The 16,319-nt window shown below is 55.9% G+C and overlaps 1 protein-coding gene across 1 annotated transcript in view; it reads right to left on the bottom strand.

The window, feature by feature from the left end:
- Window positions 1–9,108: 9,108 nt before the first annotated feature.
- RBM38 (RNA binding motif protein 38) overlaps window positions 9,109–16,319 on the bottom strand; it is a 49,992-nt gene continuing 42,781 nt past the window's right edge. Inside the window, exon 4 of the mRNA XM_082671244.1 lies at window positions 9,109–9,698. Coding sequence (XP_082527370.1) covers window positions 9,500–9,698 — 199 coding nt within the window. The 3' untranslated portion in view covers window positions 9,109–9,499. The remainder of the gene's footprint in view (window positions 9,699–16,319) is intronic.

The following is a 16,319-nucleotide window of genomic DNA, read 5'->3' as shown; positions in this document are numbered from 1 at the left end:
CACCTTGCAAAACTATAGTGTAACATCACAACCTGGATGCTGACGTGGTTACAAGCCACCCATTTTATTCAGATTCCCCAGTGTGCTTGCACTTGTGTGTATGTGTGTGTGTATGTGTGCATGTGTGTATTTGTGTAACTATGTGTGTGTACATGTGTATGTATGTGTATACATGCATGTGTTTGGTTCTGTGCAGTGAGTAAGCTCCTGGGGCTACTCACACGTTCAATTACCATTTCATAGAAAAAGCAAATAGCTTGTAAACATGAAAATACGACAGATGGGGTTGAAGTCCCCAACGACCGCTCCCATGACTGGTCCCTGTTGCCGTCCCTCAGAGTGACCCTTGGCGATGACTTTGCTGTGGAGACCTCCACAGCTCCGAGAGACAGATGTACACACCTCCACACTTTGGGTGGAAAGATGTACTGTTATTAGGTTTCCAGGATGGCTAACAAGTAAAAGCCATGCCATGTGGATATCATGTAGCCCGTGGGAGGATGTGACAGGAAGTGTAGTTCACCTCTGTGGTTTTCTTTCCAGAAACCCCAAACCCTGGTCTAACCACGAGGAAAACATCAGGCAGACCCAGATCGCAGGACATCTCACAAAACACCTGAGCTCTACTCCCCAAAATGGCCAAGATCACCGAAAACGAGGAACGGTGGAGAAACTGTCGCAGACCGGACGGCTAAGGAAACCTGAGTGCTAAATGCAAAGTACATCCTGGATGTGATCCTGACGCGGACACGCTGGGGACTCGAAATCAAGTCTAGCCTTGGTGAGTGATGATGTACCGGGGTTGATGGAGAGCCCCGGTCACGTAGAATGACAGCGTTACGGGAAATTCAAACTGAGTGAGGGACGTATGCAAACACTGTGCTATCTTTGCAACTTTTCTTCAGAGTTCAAGGGCACCCCTTGAAGTTCTCAAGGGGCCCCAGGGAGCTTATACATACAAAAGAATACAAAGCCCAAAATTCAAGTTTCCTTTCCAATCTTCTACCGCAAACCCACTCCCCAGCAGCTAAAACATGATATGTGATTTTCCCCGCCTTCAGGAGCTCTTTTAAAAGAATCTTCCAATGCCTGATGATAAACCCATCTTTGCAGAGGAGTCCTAAATCAGGGTGGGGTCTCTGGAAAGATCCACACTTGGTCATACTTCAAATATGACCGTAAAACCCACATAGTCGGAGCTTCTGCCGGGAACCAGGCCCTCTGCCTCCTAACCCCAGCCCACCAAGCAGGAACTGTCATTAGCCCATGCTCAAGAGGAGGAAACTGAGGCCCTGAGGCCCAGCCATCAGTGATGGGGCTGGGATTCGGTCCTAGGACTCCAGTGGCAAAACCTGTACCAGTCACCACCACACAGCATCACCCACACCCCCTGGGGCTTCTCTTCCACAGAGTACATGCCCCCTTCCTCCCCTCCTTCCTCCCTCCCTCCCTCCTTCCCTTCCTTCCTCTCTCTCTCCCTCCCTCTCCACCTCTCTTTCTTTTTTCCCTTTTCCACTTTCTTTCCTTCTCTCTCTCTCTCCCTAGACCAGCAGCATTAGCACCACCAGAACGTGGACTGTAAGGAACCCCTGGGACACTGGTGGGCACATACAGTCCGGAGAGTTCTGCTCAGAGCTTCTCCCCTCATAAGGGACACTAAGGAGAGGTTCCTGGGCCCGTTTCACTCCAGATGCCTTGTCGGGCTGGGGCAGAAACTCGAGGAGGCTCCACGACCGGGCTCCAGGACGTTTGGGTCTCACACTTCAGCCAGGCACTCAATTGGCACTCTCCTCTTTCTAGCCCAGGAAGTGGCTTTAAAAAGCTCCGTAGAACCCAGCCCTGGGAACCCTGGCTCGGCCGGGGCCTCGTGTCCCCAGGGAGGCCACTCTGCCAGCCCAGGCGAGGTGCAGGCTGGCTCCTGGTACTAACAACACGTGGCCCCCAGACGGGTCCCACGGGTGGCCAACCCCACCCCAATGATGCAGCCATGGATCCCGAGCCCCTCAAAGTCTTGCGCCGTCCCCAGCACAGAGCAAGCCCTGGGGAAGGGGGATTGCAAAGGGGCGGAGGATGTGGACCCAGGACACGCTTGTCTCTCCTCCGACCTCTGTGGCAGAGACCTCTGCCCTTTGTGGGCAGGAAACGTCTGCTAAGGGTCTGGGCTCTGCAGCCTGGATTCAGGGCTGTCTCAGCCTGTTGCATGTCTCCCGGCCTCTGTAAACTAGACTGACGATTGTTTCCATCCCCTGGGGGTGTTGTGAGAACTAAGTGAGATGCCGCAGCAAGAGAGGTCAGCCTGGCACCGGCTCAGACTCGATGAATCTATGGCCAGAAAAAGGTCGAAAATTAAAGAAAAAGCTGGAGGATCAAAAATGGGGTGCAGCGGAGCAGCTCTGAGGGGGTCCCTGAACCAGAATGAATGAACTGCCCCCAGCAGGGCCACATCAATGAGATAGCTCTCAGGAGGAAGCAGACATTGGAGAATGTTTGGGAGAAACAGGGGCTCTTCCCACGGTGGCGGGGGGGCAACCTCAGGGCCCCGGCCAGCCCCATAATCCAAGGGCAGGGCCCAGCGAGAAAAGGACATTCGGGGCCCTTGTTCAAAACGTACTGAGAGTTTCCCAACAGTGAGAGCAGAGCACTGAACCAAGCGTGGGGTCCTTTAGGGTTCGAGCACCCGTGTGACTACCCAGGTCACACGCTCCTGAAGCCAGCCTTTGCTCAGGGGTCTCTCAGCCTTCCGAGAGCGAAATGTGGAGACCGCTGTTAACAGATGCCTTGACCCAAGCAGCCTGGCCACCCCTGCTCCCACCTCCCCCAATAGCTCCCCAGTGGTCAAAGCGCAAATCGATCTAGAGGTCAGAGTGGCCCACGCCATTATCAAGAGGGGCAATGGGAGGAGGGGAGGGGGCTCTGGGAAAAGTCAAAGTGTCACCACGCAGCTCCAGGAGATAAGCCAATCAGAGGCCGTCAGCCAGCAGTTGCCGGACATCTGCCGTGATGCCAGAAATGGCTTTGCTCTGGGTCCCGTGGTCTTGGAAGAAAATCACCTCACACACAGGGGACGCCTGCTCCGTTGCCGGCAGTGGGTGGGCACTTTGAGCTCCTCCTCCCCCAGGCACACTGCAGGATGGAGTCAGCATCTGATGGGACTACGGAGCACAGGGACGACCTTCTCAGGACATCCCTGGGATGCCTCTGGCCACTGGCAGCCAGAGCAGACCTTCAGCCTGCAGACTCATGGAGATGCTCCTGCCTGAGGACCCGGGACCCGCTGGAGGCCTTCAGATGGGGACGCACAGAGGGAGGGAAGGAGGTGGGCCCCTCAGAACAAAACAAAGGACTCTGGCATCGGTGACCCTGCAGAACAGCCAGGGCCCTGCGGCGGGGCGGGGGCGTGCGGGGAGGCCGAGCCACAGGAGGAACCTGGGAGTGCACGACGGGGGATTACCTCACCTCACCCCACCGCGAGGCAGTGCCAGCAGAGGTGGCCGCAGACAGAGGCCAGGCCCCGTTCTCAGGGTGTCCCGTCTCCGGGGTGATTGCAGACGGGCAGCGCCCCCCAGCAAGCATGCCCCACGCCCTGCACAAGTTCTCCCAATAGACACGGAGAAACCTCAGAGCCCAGCGACGTGGCCGTCCCCAATGCTGCTCCGTGCGGGCTCAACCAACCTGTCGCTATCAGAACCTACACCCTGCAGAGAAAGAGCCTGAGGGTCAGAGAGGAACTGTCTCCCGGGCCACACCGCTGGCCAGTGGCAGAAGCAGGAGGCATCACTTGACTCAATTCTTCTAAGTCAAATAAAACTTGATTTTTGGAGGGAAGTGCTGGGCTCCTCCCCCACTGCAGGGCAGCTTCACACGCGGGCGCGGCCAGGGAGGCGCGCAGCCCCGAGCTCAGAAGGGCCTGTGCTCGGTTTGATACTCTGCTGTCTTGAAACTCTTAAGTTTTTAAACAAAGGTCTTCATTTTCACTTTGCACTGGGCCTCACAAATTTGATTGCCCATACTGCCCCAGTGTCCCAGGTATCATGAAAAGCCAGGGTCCCTCCCCAGGTGGAACATTCCAGGTGCTGGCTGCACTCTCCCCACACGTTGCCCTGATGCACCCATCGTCGAAGCCCACATGGCCACCTGAAGGAGGCAGATCTGCAGCCTCTGCTGGGCCGGAGCTGGAGCCCCCGAGATGGGTCGGGCCTCGCCACGTGGCCCAAGGAGACAGTGCCCCCGGGTGTTCCTGCTATCTACCCCCCGCCATCACAGCAGGGAATTGGCCACGCCTCCTCCCCTTCCCAGAAGTCCCCCTCTCCCCCGGGGATGGCTGTATCCCCTTTGCCCCCTGAGTTCTTCCCTCCATCCACCCACCTCAGGGAGCGCCCACTGACTCACACAGACGCATGCAGTGGCTTTAGAATTTCCCCTCAGTTGGCTTCTTGCCCCTGGCTGGTGTGGGACGTGGGTGTTCACACCTCTCCCCCCTGGTTTTGTCTCATCAAATGCAGAGACAGCTATGGTCTCTGACATCGCTCTCTGTCCCCCCCTCCCATGCCCCGGTATGCATCCCCACATCTTCTGGAAACAGCACTTAGAATTTTCTTACAGGACCCTCTCTGCCCCACTGGATTCCCTATGGTTTGGGCAGGGGAACCCCATTCCCAGGGTCCAAGGGTGGACGTGTGACTCAGGCCTGGCTCATCCGCTTAGCCCATCCTCTAGGCCTCAGCGACTGATGCACAGATAGGAACATGCCCCAGAACAAACCAGTCTGAGTTAATTCTGTGAAACCGTTGGAGAGAAATAATCTGCGTTTCTATTGGAAGGGGAGGTGGGCGGCTGTAAATCTTGAGCTGCCAGGAGCTGACTGGAAAGGAAGACAGAGCCAGAGATGGAGAGAAATCAAGTCCCGAGGACAGCATTTGATCTCCTGGATCCAGCTGTGCCTGAAGCCAGACCATTTCAGTTACATAAAAATTATTTTTCTTAAGTCAGTTGAGGCAGGTTTTGTGTCACTCGTGACAGAGAGAGCCCTGAGCAGTATCCCGTCTCTCTCTGTTGGGAAGGATACAGCCATACAGGAGCAGGCTCCACACTTGGCTCTCAAACACAGTGTCCAGGACTTGGAGAAACTCCCAAAGCTGTCCAAAGGAATGCTTTGGAATGGAGCCTGTGCCTCTCACTGACATTTCTTTCTAAGGCAGTTTGGCCAGGAGTCCTTCCAGACAGCGCTCTTGTCTCCCCGGGCAACACAGCAGAGCCCGCATCCCTTGCGGGTGGCAGAGCACTGTCTCCCTGGTGCAGGCACCCAGCCTAATTCCCTGCCCTTGAACGTGGGCAGCACTGTGAATGGGACGGAATATCCATCCCAGGAGGAAGTTACTAACTAGTTGACTTGGAGTTTCTCGAAAGGGAGATTACCTAGGGTGGACCTGATCTAATCAGGTGAGCTCTTAAAAGGGACCCGGACCGTCTGAAATCAGAGCTTGAAAGTGTGAGAGGGCCGAAGGAGGAGGTCACATGGTAAGGACCTGGGAGCTCCCAGGTCCCTCAGAAACTGAGAGCAGCTCCCAGCCAACAGCTAGTGGGACAGAGGCATCTCAGTTCTGAGTTAGCCAACAACTTGAGGGAGCTTGAAGATGAGCCTTCAGAGGAGAATGCAGGCCAGCCGACTCCACGGCTGCAGCCTTGTCAGACTCTGAGCACAGAGCTCGGCTGAAACGTGCCGAATTCTGACCCGCGGACACCCCGAGTGCTCTTTCAGCCGCTAAGTTTACGGTACTTTGTTCCACAGCTTTGAAGACTAACACACCTCTCCTCTGCCTGGCTCACCCCTTCTCTTCGTTCAGGTCTCTGCTCAAATGTCACCTCCGCAGAGGCCTTCCTGACCACCTCTTTGCACCCATCCCATCAGCCTCCAGTCTCTAATAACCCACTTTAATGGTCTTTCTAGCCCTTCCACCTGCCACAGCACGGACACCACGTGCTTGCTGACTTCTTATCAGTCTCCCCTTCGGACATGGAACTCCAGGAGAGGAAGCATGGCCTGACCCAGGCTGGCGGAGACCCCAGCGCAGGAGAAGGCCTGCCTCGACATTGGTTGAACAAATGAATGAGCGAGTGAACGAACGAATGAACGAACAAGCAAGTGAATGAAGAACCAGCCGACTTTCGCTGCTCAGGAGCCCTGCCGAGCTGCAGCTCTTGTGGGGAGCAGATAAGAATGTGGTTTCCAAATTTCCGGTTCCCCTTGAGCGGCCGGAGCGCTCCCCGTGACCTCTGCGGCTGGCCGGGCCGAGAATCCCCTCCCAAAGCACGAGCAAACTCAGGGTCAACAGGCTTCTTCCCAGAGCCGAGGCACTCAGGCTGTGTCCCCGCGCTAGCACTGCTCCCAAGAGTGTGCGGCCCTGTCAGCTGAGCTCTCCGTGCCTCGGTCTTCTTATCTACAAAATGGGTACAAGAGTTTACCTGGCTCCCAAGGCTTTCTGAGGATTAAATGAACTCATTCGTACCCAGGTTGAGAACGGTCCCTAGCCGGTGCCCAGCAAGCTTTGACAGGTATTATCATGGAAACAAACTTGCAGCACCACCGAGAAGGGTGGTCTTCTATCAAGAACCTCCACCCTTTCTTGGGGCAAGCTGCAGCGTCTGACTGGCCCCATCTGGGGCGTGGCCAAGCCAGAGCAGAGGGCACAGCAGACTGTTAGCACGGTAACGCCCCAGGGCCACGGGTGGAGGGGCTGTGCTAGCGTCAAGGGGGTCGGTGTACCACGTGATGCCTCACCTCTGGGGGGTTGCCAGGGAGGAGCCCTGGTCCTCCACTTTCCTGCCCTGAACTGACCCTGAGTCTCCCCACCCGCACCGCCAACTTCACTGAGCAGGAAACAGAAGTGTCCAGGCCCCCGGCCAACAGGCCAAAGAAACACAAGCCTTTGGGGAGGGCAAGGAGCTGAGTGCCGAGGGCAGAGGGCCACCAGGCCCGGGACTGTGAGGCTCTGGGTGACCCTGGAGAAAGGCAGACACCTGCCAGGCCCGGACATGTGTCCCAGCCTTCCACTGGCGGGGGCAGGGCCGCGAGTACTCCTGGGAAATGGTGAGATGTGCTGGCCACAGTCCCATCTCTTGCTGGCTCCCACCCCGGGCTCCCCCAATCCACCCCCTCCTTCCCCCTCCCACTGGGTCCCAAGGCGCCCGGCAGAGCAGAAGTGTCCTGGAAACAAAGCGTTGACAGCACATTACCCCAACAGACCGTGATGCCCTGTCTCACTCCGGCTGCCAGTACACTTCATCACCTGGCCCCAAAAGTGAGCCGCCCGGACTTCGGAAGCTGTGCTTGGCGCCCTCCGAGGAAATAATTCCCGACTAACGGGCCAGCAAATCGACCGCGGCCAAGTGGAACTTAGGATCTCGCAACCTTCAAGTGACATCCAAGCAAGAGCCCTCATGGGCTCCCTGAGAGAATCTGCTCCCCCTCTGCCCGGCCCCAAGCCTCCCTGCCCCTCTCTGCAGCCAGTTGGTCACCCAGGAGAGACATCACCACCCCTGATGGAGCAGTGCTGATGGACAAGAGCGGCCCATGTCCACGGACAGCCGAATGTTGGCAGATCCGAAATCGTCCCTGAGGCCATGAGGGCAGCCGCCCGTGTAGGTCGGCTAATTGGCCACAGGAAACCCAGGAGCTGGGCCACAGCCACACAGAGTGAGGAAATGGGGCCCGTGGGAGAGGAAAGCACATGTGTCACCAGCAGCTGCTGGGCCTCAGTTACGCAAAGTTAGCTGAGTGGGCTTCCCGCCCTCTGTGTTACATAACTCTTTCTCTGACCCTTCAGGAGGGAGGCTCGCACCTCAGCCCAACCTTGGAGTCACCTGGGAAATGCAGATGCCAGGGTCCACTCCAGAGATTCCAAGGCAACTGGTCTGGGGTGTGGCCTGGGCATCAGGATTTTAAAAGCCCTTCAGATGACTCCAAAGGCAGCCAGGGTTAAGAACACAGGCTCCAGGTTCAGAGGCAGAGCCATGGCCCACGAGCCTAAAGGCTGGACCCCACGCAACCGCAAGGATCACAGAGTCTTAAGGTGTGAGCCGAGCCCTGGAGTTGTGCAGTCCACAACTTGTGCGACTGGACACAGCAGCCCTGTTGGGGGCAGGGGAGAAACTGAGCATCCAACCCTCTTTGTTGATATATAACAACATGGAGTTTCTTCTGTTTGTCCAGGGAATTTGTACTCAGTACCTCCAACCCTCTAACGGTCTTGGGAGGGAGACAGAAAACCAAGAATCTAACAAGTGAATATATAACAACAAATTTGATAAATGTGTGTGATGCAAAAGGCCAATAAGGTAACTATGGGAGGAAAATAGTGGTCCCCCAACCTTGTCCAACCCCGATCCCCAGATTCTGTAAATTTGTTAGGTTACGTGGCAAAGGGCAGTTAAGGCTGCAGATGGAATTGAGGTTACTAAACAGCTGACCTTTTTTTGTTTCACATACCATACTAGATTTTTTCCCTTAATTTTAAACGTTAGGTACAGTTGGGATGTGTGACAATTTCATGTGCACAGACTGGAAGCTCTTAAAACTGTGGAGTCACTTAGGCAGGAAACAGAAATATATGAGAAATTAGAAAATGAATGAAAACATCTAGGCAAATTAGAAGGACCCACTTTTAAGGGAACAAGTTAAAGATTTTTTGAGAAACTTCTACTCATTTTAGGGACTTCCCTGGTGGTGCAGTGGTTAACTCTCCGTGCTCCCAATGCAGGGGGCCCGGGTTCAATCCCTGGTCAGGGAACTAGATCCCACATGCATGCCACAACTGAGAGTTCGCATGCCTCAACTAACAAGCCTGCCTGCTGCAACTAAGGAGCCCACCTGCCACAACTAAGGAGCCCGCCTGCCACAACTAAGGAGCCCACCGGCCACAACTAAGGAGCACACCTGCCACAACCAAGACCTGGTGCAACCAAATAAACAAAATAAACATATTCTTTTAAATTTCTACTCACTTCATTTTCTATTTCAGGTTACATTGAGAAAATCTTTTAAAATTTTTTATTAGTTAATTTTTAACTCAGGTATAATTGACACACATTATATTCGTTTCAGGTGTACAACATAAGGATTCAATATTTGTGTACATTGAGAAATGATCACCACAATAGCTAGCATCCATCCCCATGCACAGTCACAAAATGTTTTCCTTTTTATTTTTCTGCTGGTGAGGACTTCAAGTTAATCTACCCTCTCAGCAACTTTTAAATATGCAATATGGTATTATGAAGTATAGTCACCGTGCTGTACAGTACATCCCCATGATTTATTTATCTAAATAGCTGATCTTGGGAATTCCCTGGTGGTCCATTGGTTAGGACTCCACGCTTTCACTGCCAAGGGCACAGGTTCGATCCCTGGTCAGGGAACTGAGATCCCACAAGCTGCAAGGCACAGCCAAAAATAAATAAACTAATTAATTAAAAAATAAACAGCTGAGCTTGAGATGAAGGATTATCCTGGATTATCCAGGTCCAATGTAATCACAAAGAGCCTTAAAAGTGGAAGATAGGGCTTCCCTGGTGGCGCAGTGGTTGAGAGTCCGCCTGCCGATGCAGGGGACACGGGTTCGTGCCCCAGTCCGGGAGGATTCCATGTGCCCCGGAGCGGCTGGGCCCGTGAGCCATGGCCGCTGAGCCTGCGCGTCCGGAGTCTGTGCTCCGCAAACCGCAAAAAAAAAAAAAAAAAAAAAAAAAAAAAAAAGTGGAAGATAACATATACAGATATATATTGTTATATGTCAATCACACCTCAAGAGAAAAAGTGGAAGAGAACTGAAGGAGAGAATCAGAGAGACGGCAGAGGAGAAAGACTTGGCCTGGAGGCTGCTGGAGGAGGGGGCCACGAGCCAAGCCTCTGAATTCTGCCAGCGACCCAAATGAGCAGGAAACAGGCGCTCCCCGGGGCCTCCAGAAAGGAATGCAGCCTGTCACCACCTTGGGAGACCCCAAAACAGGGAGCAGGTGGGGCCCACTGAGCTTCTGACCCACGCAAACTGCGCTAATAAAGGCTGTCGTTTTCGGCCACTACGTTTGTGGTGATGGGTTACAGCAGCAAATAGAAAAACTATATAGTAAGTGCCCCAAAGGAGCGTGGAGTCTAGTTTGGAGGTCAGAGAAGGTCTCCTGAAGAAGCAGCGCTTGGAGTGAGAGGGGAGACAGAGGGAACAGAAGCAGGAGGAAACCCGGTACAAGTGACTGGAGGGCAGACCCCTGGGGACGTCACCACACTCTGCACCCCAGTTTCCTCCTCTGTGAGACGGGACTATAAGCATTTCCTCGCTGCGAGGGTGAAGTGGGCCTGGGAGCCATGCGAAGGAGCGGAGCGGCTGCGGTCTACAGTCAGACCAGAGCTGGCTTCAAACTCTACGTCTTCTGGGTACTCCTGGGTGACCTGGGCCGGCAGCAGCCCCTCTCTGAACCTCGCTTTCCCCCCTGAAAGACGAGAGCAGGCCAGGCATGCGCAACCATTCCTGGCTGCCCCGTCTTCATTGCTGGGAGACTGGGGACCAGAGATGGGAAGGGACTTGCTCGGGGTCGCACGGAGGCCCGGTGGGTGACCCGTTCCTCCCAGAGTCCCGATGGGGACAGAACACTGGCTGCAGCCTTGCACGCCCCCCGCCAAGCCTCCGCTCTGACCAGCACCACCCCGCTCATTTGCAAAGTTCGCTCAGTGTTGGCAGAACGAACCCCAGGTTTCCACACGTACGTATCAGCAGCCTCGATAAAAACCAGCTGTAAGGTTTTAAAATAGCCTCCCAGGCTTCCAGAGATGCCAGGTCCCTGGCTGGGAAGGAAAACCCAACCCTGAAGAGGGGGCACCGTCTTCAGAGAAGAGTAACAGCTTCCACGGGTCCAGGCACCAAAGCTTGCCCAGGAGCTGGCCTGAGGCTGAGCCCCTCAGAGAGGCACGGCTGGAGGGCAAGCGAGGGGGGTCCAGAAAGCCCCCCGAAGCGGGGCATCGTCTTCCCGTAGTCAAGTCTCTTTCTCTCTCCCATCCTCTCCCCATCCGTCTCCTCTCTCAATACCTTATAATTTAAAAACCGGGCTGCGGAGGGACACTACCCCGACTCCACACCACGAGCTGGGTGATGCTAAGCAAGTGACCACTCCCTGTGCCTCAGTTTCCTCATCTGTCAACTGGGGCCCCTGCCCCACTGGGTGGTCCTGCGGGTCCACAGGACAGGGCAGTGAAGAGCTGACGGAGAGACATGCCCGTCAACTCGCTTCTACCCCAGAGAAGGGCGACGATGGTGACAACCCCGCTTCCCGACTCCTCTCCCCAGTCCTTCCCCCTCTTCTGGCCCCCAGTCCTCTCCCTGCTTCCCTAGGTCTCCTGACCTGGCCCGGCAGGCTGCGGACAGATGATGGAATCTCAGAGCTGGGGATCGGTTTGGCCAAAGTCCACCTGCAGTGCAGCCCTGTTGCCCGGACGCGCCCCATCTCTGGCTTGAAGAGGGAGCTGGGGCCGGGCACGCAGCCCACATCCCCCATCAATTCTCACAATGACTTGTGGGGGCTGCTTGGTTCACGGCTGCATCCCACCTCCTAGAATGGTGCGTGGTACGTAGTAGGTTCTCAGTAAATATCTGCTGAGTGGCTGAAGTGGTACTCTTGCTGTCCCCATCTTACAGGTGAGAAACAGGCTCCAAAAGGTCAGCTGGCCCGTAGAAAAGTACAACCCTCAGAGGATGAGGGAACCCAGGTTTGGAAGGGAAAGGTCCTGCCCAAGGTCCCAGAGGCAGAATGTGAACCCAACTCCACTGGCACCAAAGCCTGAATCTTAACCACTAAATGATACCCTGTTTTCCCATCTCTTCTAGTCAACTTCTGCACTCAGCTTCCTTGCAGGCCAGAGCCTGCCATGCACATGCTGTGTGGCCTTAGGTAACTCACACAACCTCTCTGAGCCTTGGTTTCTGAATTTATAAAACAGAAAACCAACCTCGCTGCACTCAGGCAGAATGTCCCTCAGCTCATTTTTCCTCTGATTTCTCAGCATCTAGCGGCCAGCTCCAGCGTGCAGTCATGCCAAATAAATCTCTGTTGATTAATTAACTGAAAGGACAAGTTTACTTTAGAGCACTGAAGTCTGCCCAGAACCTCTCTGGTTGGTTGTCTCTGTGAACATATTCCTTCTTTCTCCACTTTAAAGAAACTGCAAAAAGCAGGAGATGACTTAGGCGTGTGGTTTATGCAAGAAAGACGTGAGCTGTCGGCAGACCCCTCAGACCCTTGGAGAGAAGACTTTTCTCTACATCAAAAAATAAGCCAATGCACGTGAATCATCAGGCTTTCCATTAAAATAAAATGTCAAAGGACTAGATAGCACCTTCGCTGTGACCCCAGCCTCAGAGGAGGATTCTGATGAACACCAGCTCCTGGCTCTGATGGCGTGGGCTACGAAGGGGCCTGTGTGCTCCCCTCCACACAAAGTCTCTTCGTCCCTCCCACGCAGCGCTGTGCCGGGCTCTGGGAGACCCCAGCGAACAAGCTAAGCCCGGTCCCCTCCCTGAGGGACCTCAGAGCTCAGGAGGGAGGACCCGGAAGGTTCTGGGCAGAATCCCCGAGGTTCCCAGTTGGCACGTTCAAGCACTGGGTGGGTGGTTTCTGGAGATCACAGACAACTTTGCAGAGAGGTGGGGAAACACACTTTTCCAGCAGAGTGTAACCCTAGGGCCGGTGTCAAGTGGCAGCCGTCAGGGCAGCCCCTAGACCCTTGGAGAAGCACCCAGATGGCAGCGTCCGGTTCTCGTGCCAGGGAGGGGCTCTGGGCTCTCAGGACATCCTGCCCCTTGGCCCTGGCCTCTGCCTCCAGGGCTCACCAGCTCTGCCCCTGCTGCCCACCCAGCTGAGCCAATCCCGGTCCCCCGATGGGTGTCCCGTTCACAGACAGCCTCACCCACAGCGTCCCGCCAGGCTGGCTAAAAGCAGGAGCTGCACACACTTGCTGGCCTCTGGTCCAAGGGAACAAAGCTCACCTGGACTTACGGAGAACAGCTGCTTTTATCAGGGGCTCCATGTCCCAACCTGGCTCCTGGCTGCTTCCATGACTGGGGGTTGCGAGGTCACTTTTACAGACGTTAAAGACCCTTCCTGCTGATCGCGTGACCACAGCCCAGCCCAGCTCGCACACGCTCACGCTGCCAGGGAGAGGGAGGGGACAGGGCCGAGGCAGTCACACGGGGTCAGCACGCTCCGAAAGGCCCCACGCTTGGTTCAACGCTGTGCTGCTGCCACCTTGGAAGTCTCGATACTGTTTGAACAAGGGGTTGCACATTTTCATGTTGCACTGGGCCCCTAATTCCATAAGCAATCCCAGGAGAGGGGCCGCATCACCCAGAGATTCCCAGACCTCATGAAAAGGCTTCGGAAGTGGAAATCAGCGGAAACCGCACCTTCGTGCCCAGGCCAGGGGTCCGAGCGCCCACACTCCAGCATGCGTTCACAATCACACAGCTGTGCTCATGGCAGCTCATGGGGGCCCCACACGTTCAAACACACTCATGCGTGTTCACACGTGAACATCGTGTCACCCCCAGCCGCATGCTTTCTGCTCTGGGAGTGGCTCAGGAGACCTCAGAATGCCACCCCAGCTCCCCTAGGCTATTGAGAAAGCAGGGACGGCAGTGAAAAACTGGGCAGGGGTGGCATCGGGAACAGAGGGAGGGCCCCTGTCTCCCCCTATCTCCCAGGAAAGGAGGGATCCCCTCCGTCACCCAGCATCCCACTTAATCCTCAGACAGCTCTCTCCAAAGCCCCTCCACACACCTTATCCCGCTGAATTCCTGCAGCCACCCTTACGGTAGAGTCTGTATTATACCCATTTTAAGGATGGCATGCAGAGCAATTATACTCCAGTAAAGATGTTAAAAAAAAAAAAAAATGATGGCAAAACTTAGGTTCCAAGAAGTGAAGCTGCTTTCTGGAACCCAGGCAGGCAGACGGGGGAGCTCCACGCCCCACAGTGGCTCCTGAGACGTGACAAGCCCCCGACGCCCCCGTCACCCACGGCGGGCTTGCCCCTCCCTCTTCCCGTTCCCCACCTGCAGGACGCTCTCCCCCAGGTGCGGCTCAGGCTGGTTCATAGGGACGGGGTCCTCCCAGTTCATCCTGTGCTCACGCCCCCTCCCCACTACAGGCACAGGTTGGGGACAGGTCAGTGCCCAGGGGTCCTCAGTTTTCCCTAGAGACCCTGTGCGCCTGACCTCGCCCCTTGGCCAGCCTTGCCCTTTGATAGCACGGACCAGGCACTGGGAAGGAGCTGACGGGTGTAACTGGTGACCCACAGATCACACCCAACAGCAGAACAGCCCTGGGGGCGTGGGAGCAGGTGCAGGCGTGTGCACTTGGTGGGGGCAGTTCACCCCTGTGGCCGAGTTTGGGCTCCAGGGGCCACAGCAGGAGCGCCGGGATCTTTCTGCACCTTGACGTATCTCAGATTCTAAACGGAGCTTTCCAAAGGTTCCATATGGAACATGCCAACGGAAGGCCTCTCCCGGGGATGCTGACCAGTCCCCCCGGGCTTCTTGAGGTGGGGCTCCCTGAACCTCGGGGACAGCACTCTGCAGGGCCAGCTGGCTCTGTGCTCAAGGAGGAAGAGGTGACCCGGCAGCGGGCCGCCCGCCGCTCTGCAGGAGTTTGAGCCTGTCCAGGCACTGCGGCCCAGGCCTTATTTGGTAAGAAGAGCCTGTGCTGCCAGCCACTCGGGCTGCGAGAGGACAGGACACTGGGAGGCCCCTGAACCGGCCCTGTGTCTGCCCGGCCTGGCGGCCCGCGCCGCCCCACCTGGCCTCCTCACCCGGCCCCTGGGCCAGAGGCTGGTGGACCTGGAGGTGCAAGATGCCAGGGGTCGGGCCAAGGCTGGGGCAGCCGCCCTCAGATGCCCGTCCGGTGATGGGAGAGGGAGGCTTTTGCCTATATGTGGCCGAGCAGAGGCGGTGCGCTCGGGATGGGCCCGCAGGCCCCGGAGCTATTGTCTTAAGAGGTGTTTGGCATTGGGCAGTGAGGCCTTGGATTCTTGTAAAAACCTGGCAGGGACATTGTTTGACAGCTTTGACGGCGTGCTGGAGTCTCTGTGGGGAGCCGAGAGCATGTGACGTGTCAGCTGCCTGCCCAGTCCTCGCAGGCAGGAGGGAGGCGAGGCCGGGCCAGGGAGGCGAGGCCGGGCCAGGCAGCCACGTTCGGGAGGAGGCTGCCCAGCTCGGGGCGACCAGACAGGGACGACTCCTTCTGGGACTCAGTTTTCTGATCTGTGTGTAGTGTGTGTGGTGGTACCACTGAGGACGCAGGGAGAGGGTGGGTGTGGAGGTGCATGTGAGGTCCCCGTGGGCAGGGCTGCCAGTCCCTGAGTCCCACTATGTGCGGCCACGGTGAAAGGACTGGTCCATCTTTTTTTTTTCTTTTAATAAATTTTATTTATTTATTTTTGGCTGCACTGGGTCTTCGTTGCTGCGCGTGGGCTTCCTCTAGTTGCGGTGAGCAGGCTACTCTTGTTGCGGTGCGCGGGCTACTCATTGCGGTGGCATCTCTTGTTGCGGAGCACAGGCTCTAGGCACAAGGGCTCAGTAGTTGTGGCTCACGGGCTCTAGAGCGCAGGCTCTGTAGTTGTAGCACACGGGCTTAGTTGCTCCGAGGCATGTGGGATCTTCCTGGCCCAGGGATCGAACCCGTGTCCCCTGCATTGGCAGGCAGATTCTTAACCACTGCACCGCCAGGGAAGTCCAGACTGGTCCATCTTTGTACCCCCATCCATGCCTCACAAACCCCAAGGAGCTGGATGCCCCTCTCACCCCTGTGGACAGATGAGGAAACCGAGGCTCGGAGAAGGAAAGACATTTAAGACTCTGGGTTCTTTCTCCAGCCTGCTGGGGACCTTCACAGGCCAACATTCATTTCTTCATCCTCTTGACAAACGTGTCCTGAGCTCTGCTCTGGGCAAGGCATCATCCTAGGGCCTAAGGCAGCAGCCGTGAACCATCTAAGAAACATTCTGTTCCCAAGAAGATAAATATCCCTTCAAATTTGGTAGAAAGGGAAGGGCTCTCTGTGCAGATGACTTTTAAACCAAGGCCCAAAGATGAGAAGAAGCCAGTCCCAGGAAGGGGGTAGGTGTGGGGGAGTCTGGTACTGCAAGCAAAGAAAACAGCACATGCAAAGGCCCTGAGGCAGCGAAAGGGCGGGTTAGGTCTAGGTCAGCCAGGAGACCAGCGTGACTAGAGCAGAGTGAGCAGAGAAGAGCAAGAGATGCAGCCAGAGGTCACAGAGGCAGATCA

The sequence above is a fragment of the Grampus griseus genome (genome assembly GCF_964374135.1).
Source record: "Grampus griseus genome assembly, chromosome: 14".
Lineage (NCBI taxonomy): Eukaryota > Metazoa > Chordata > Mammalia > Artiodactyla > Delphinidae > Grampus > Grampus griseus.
Note: the sequence above shows the minus strand (reverse complement) of the source record. Positions and strands in the feature narration are given on the sequence as shown.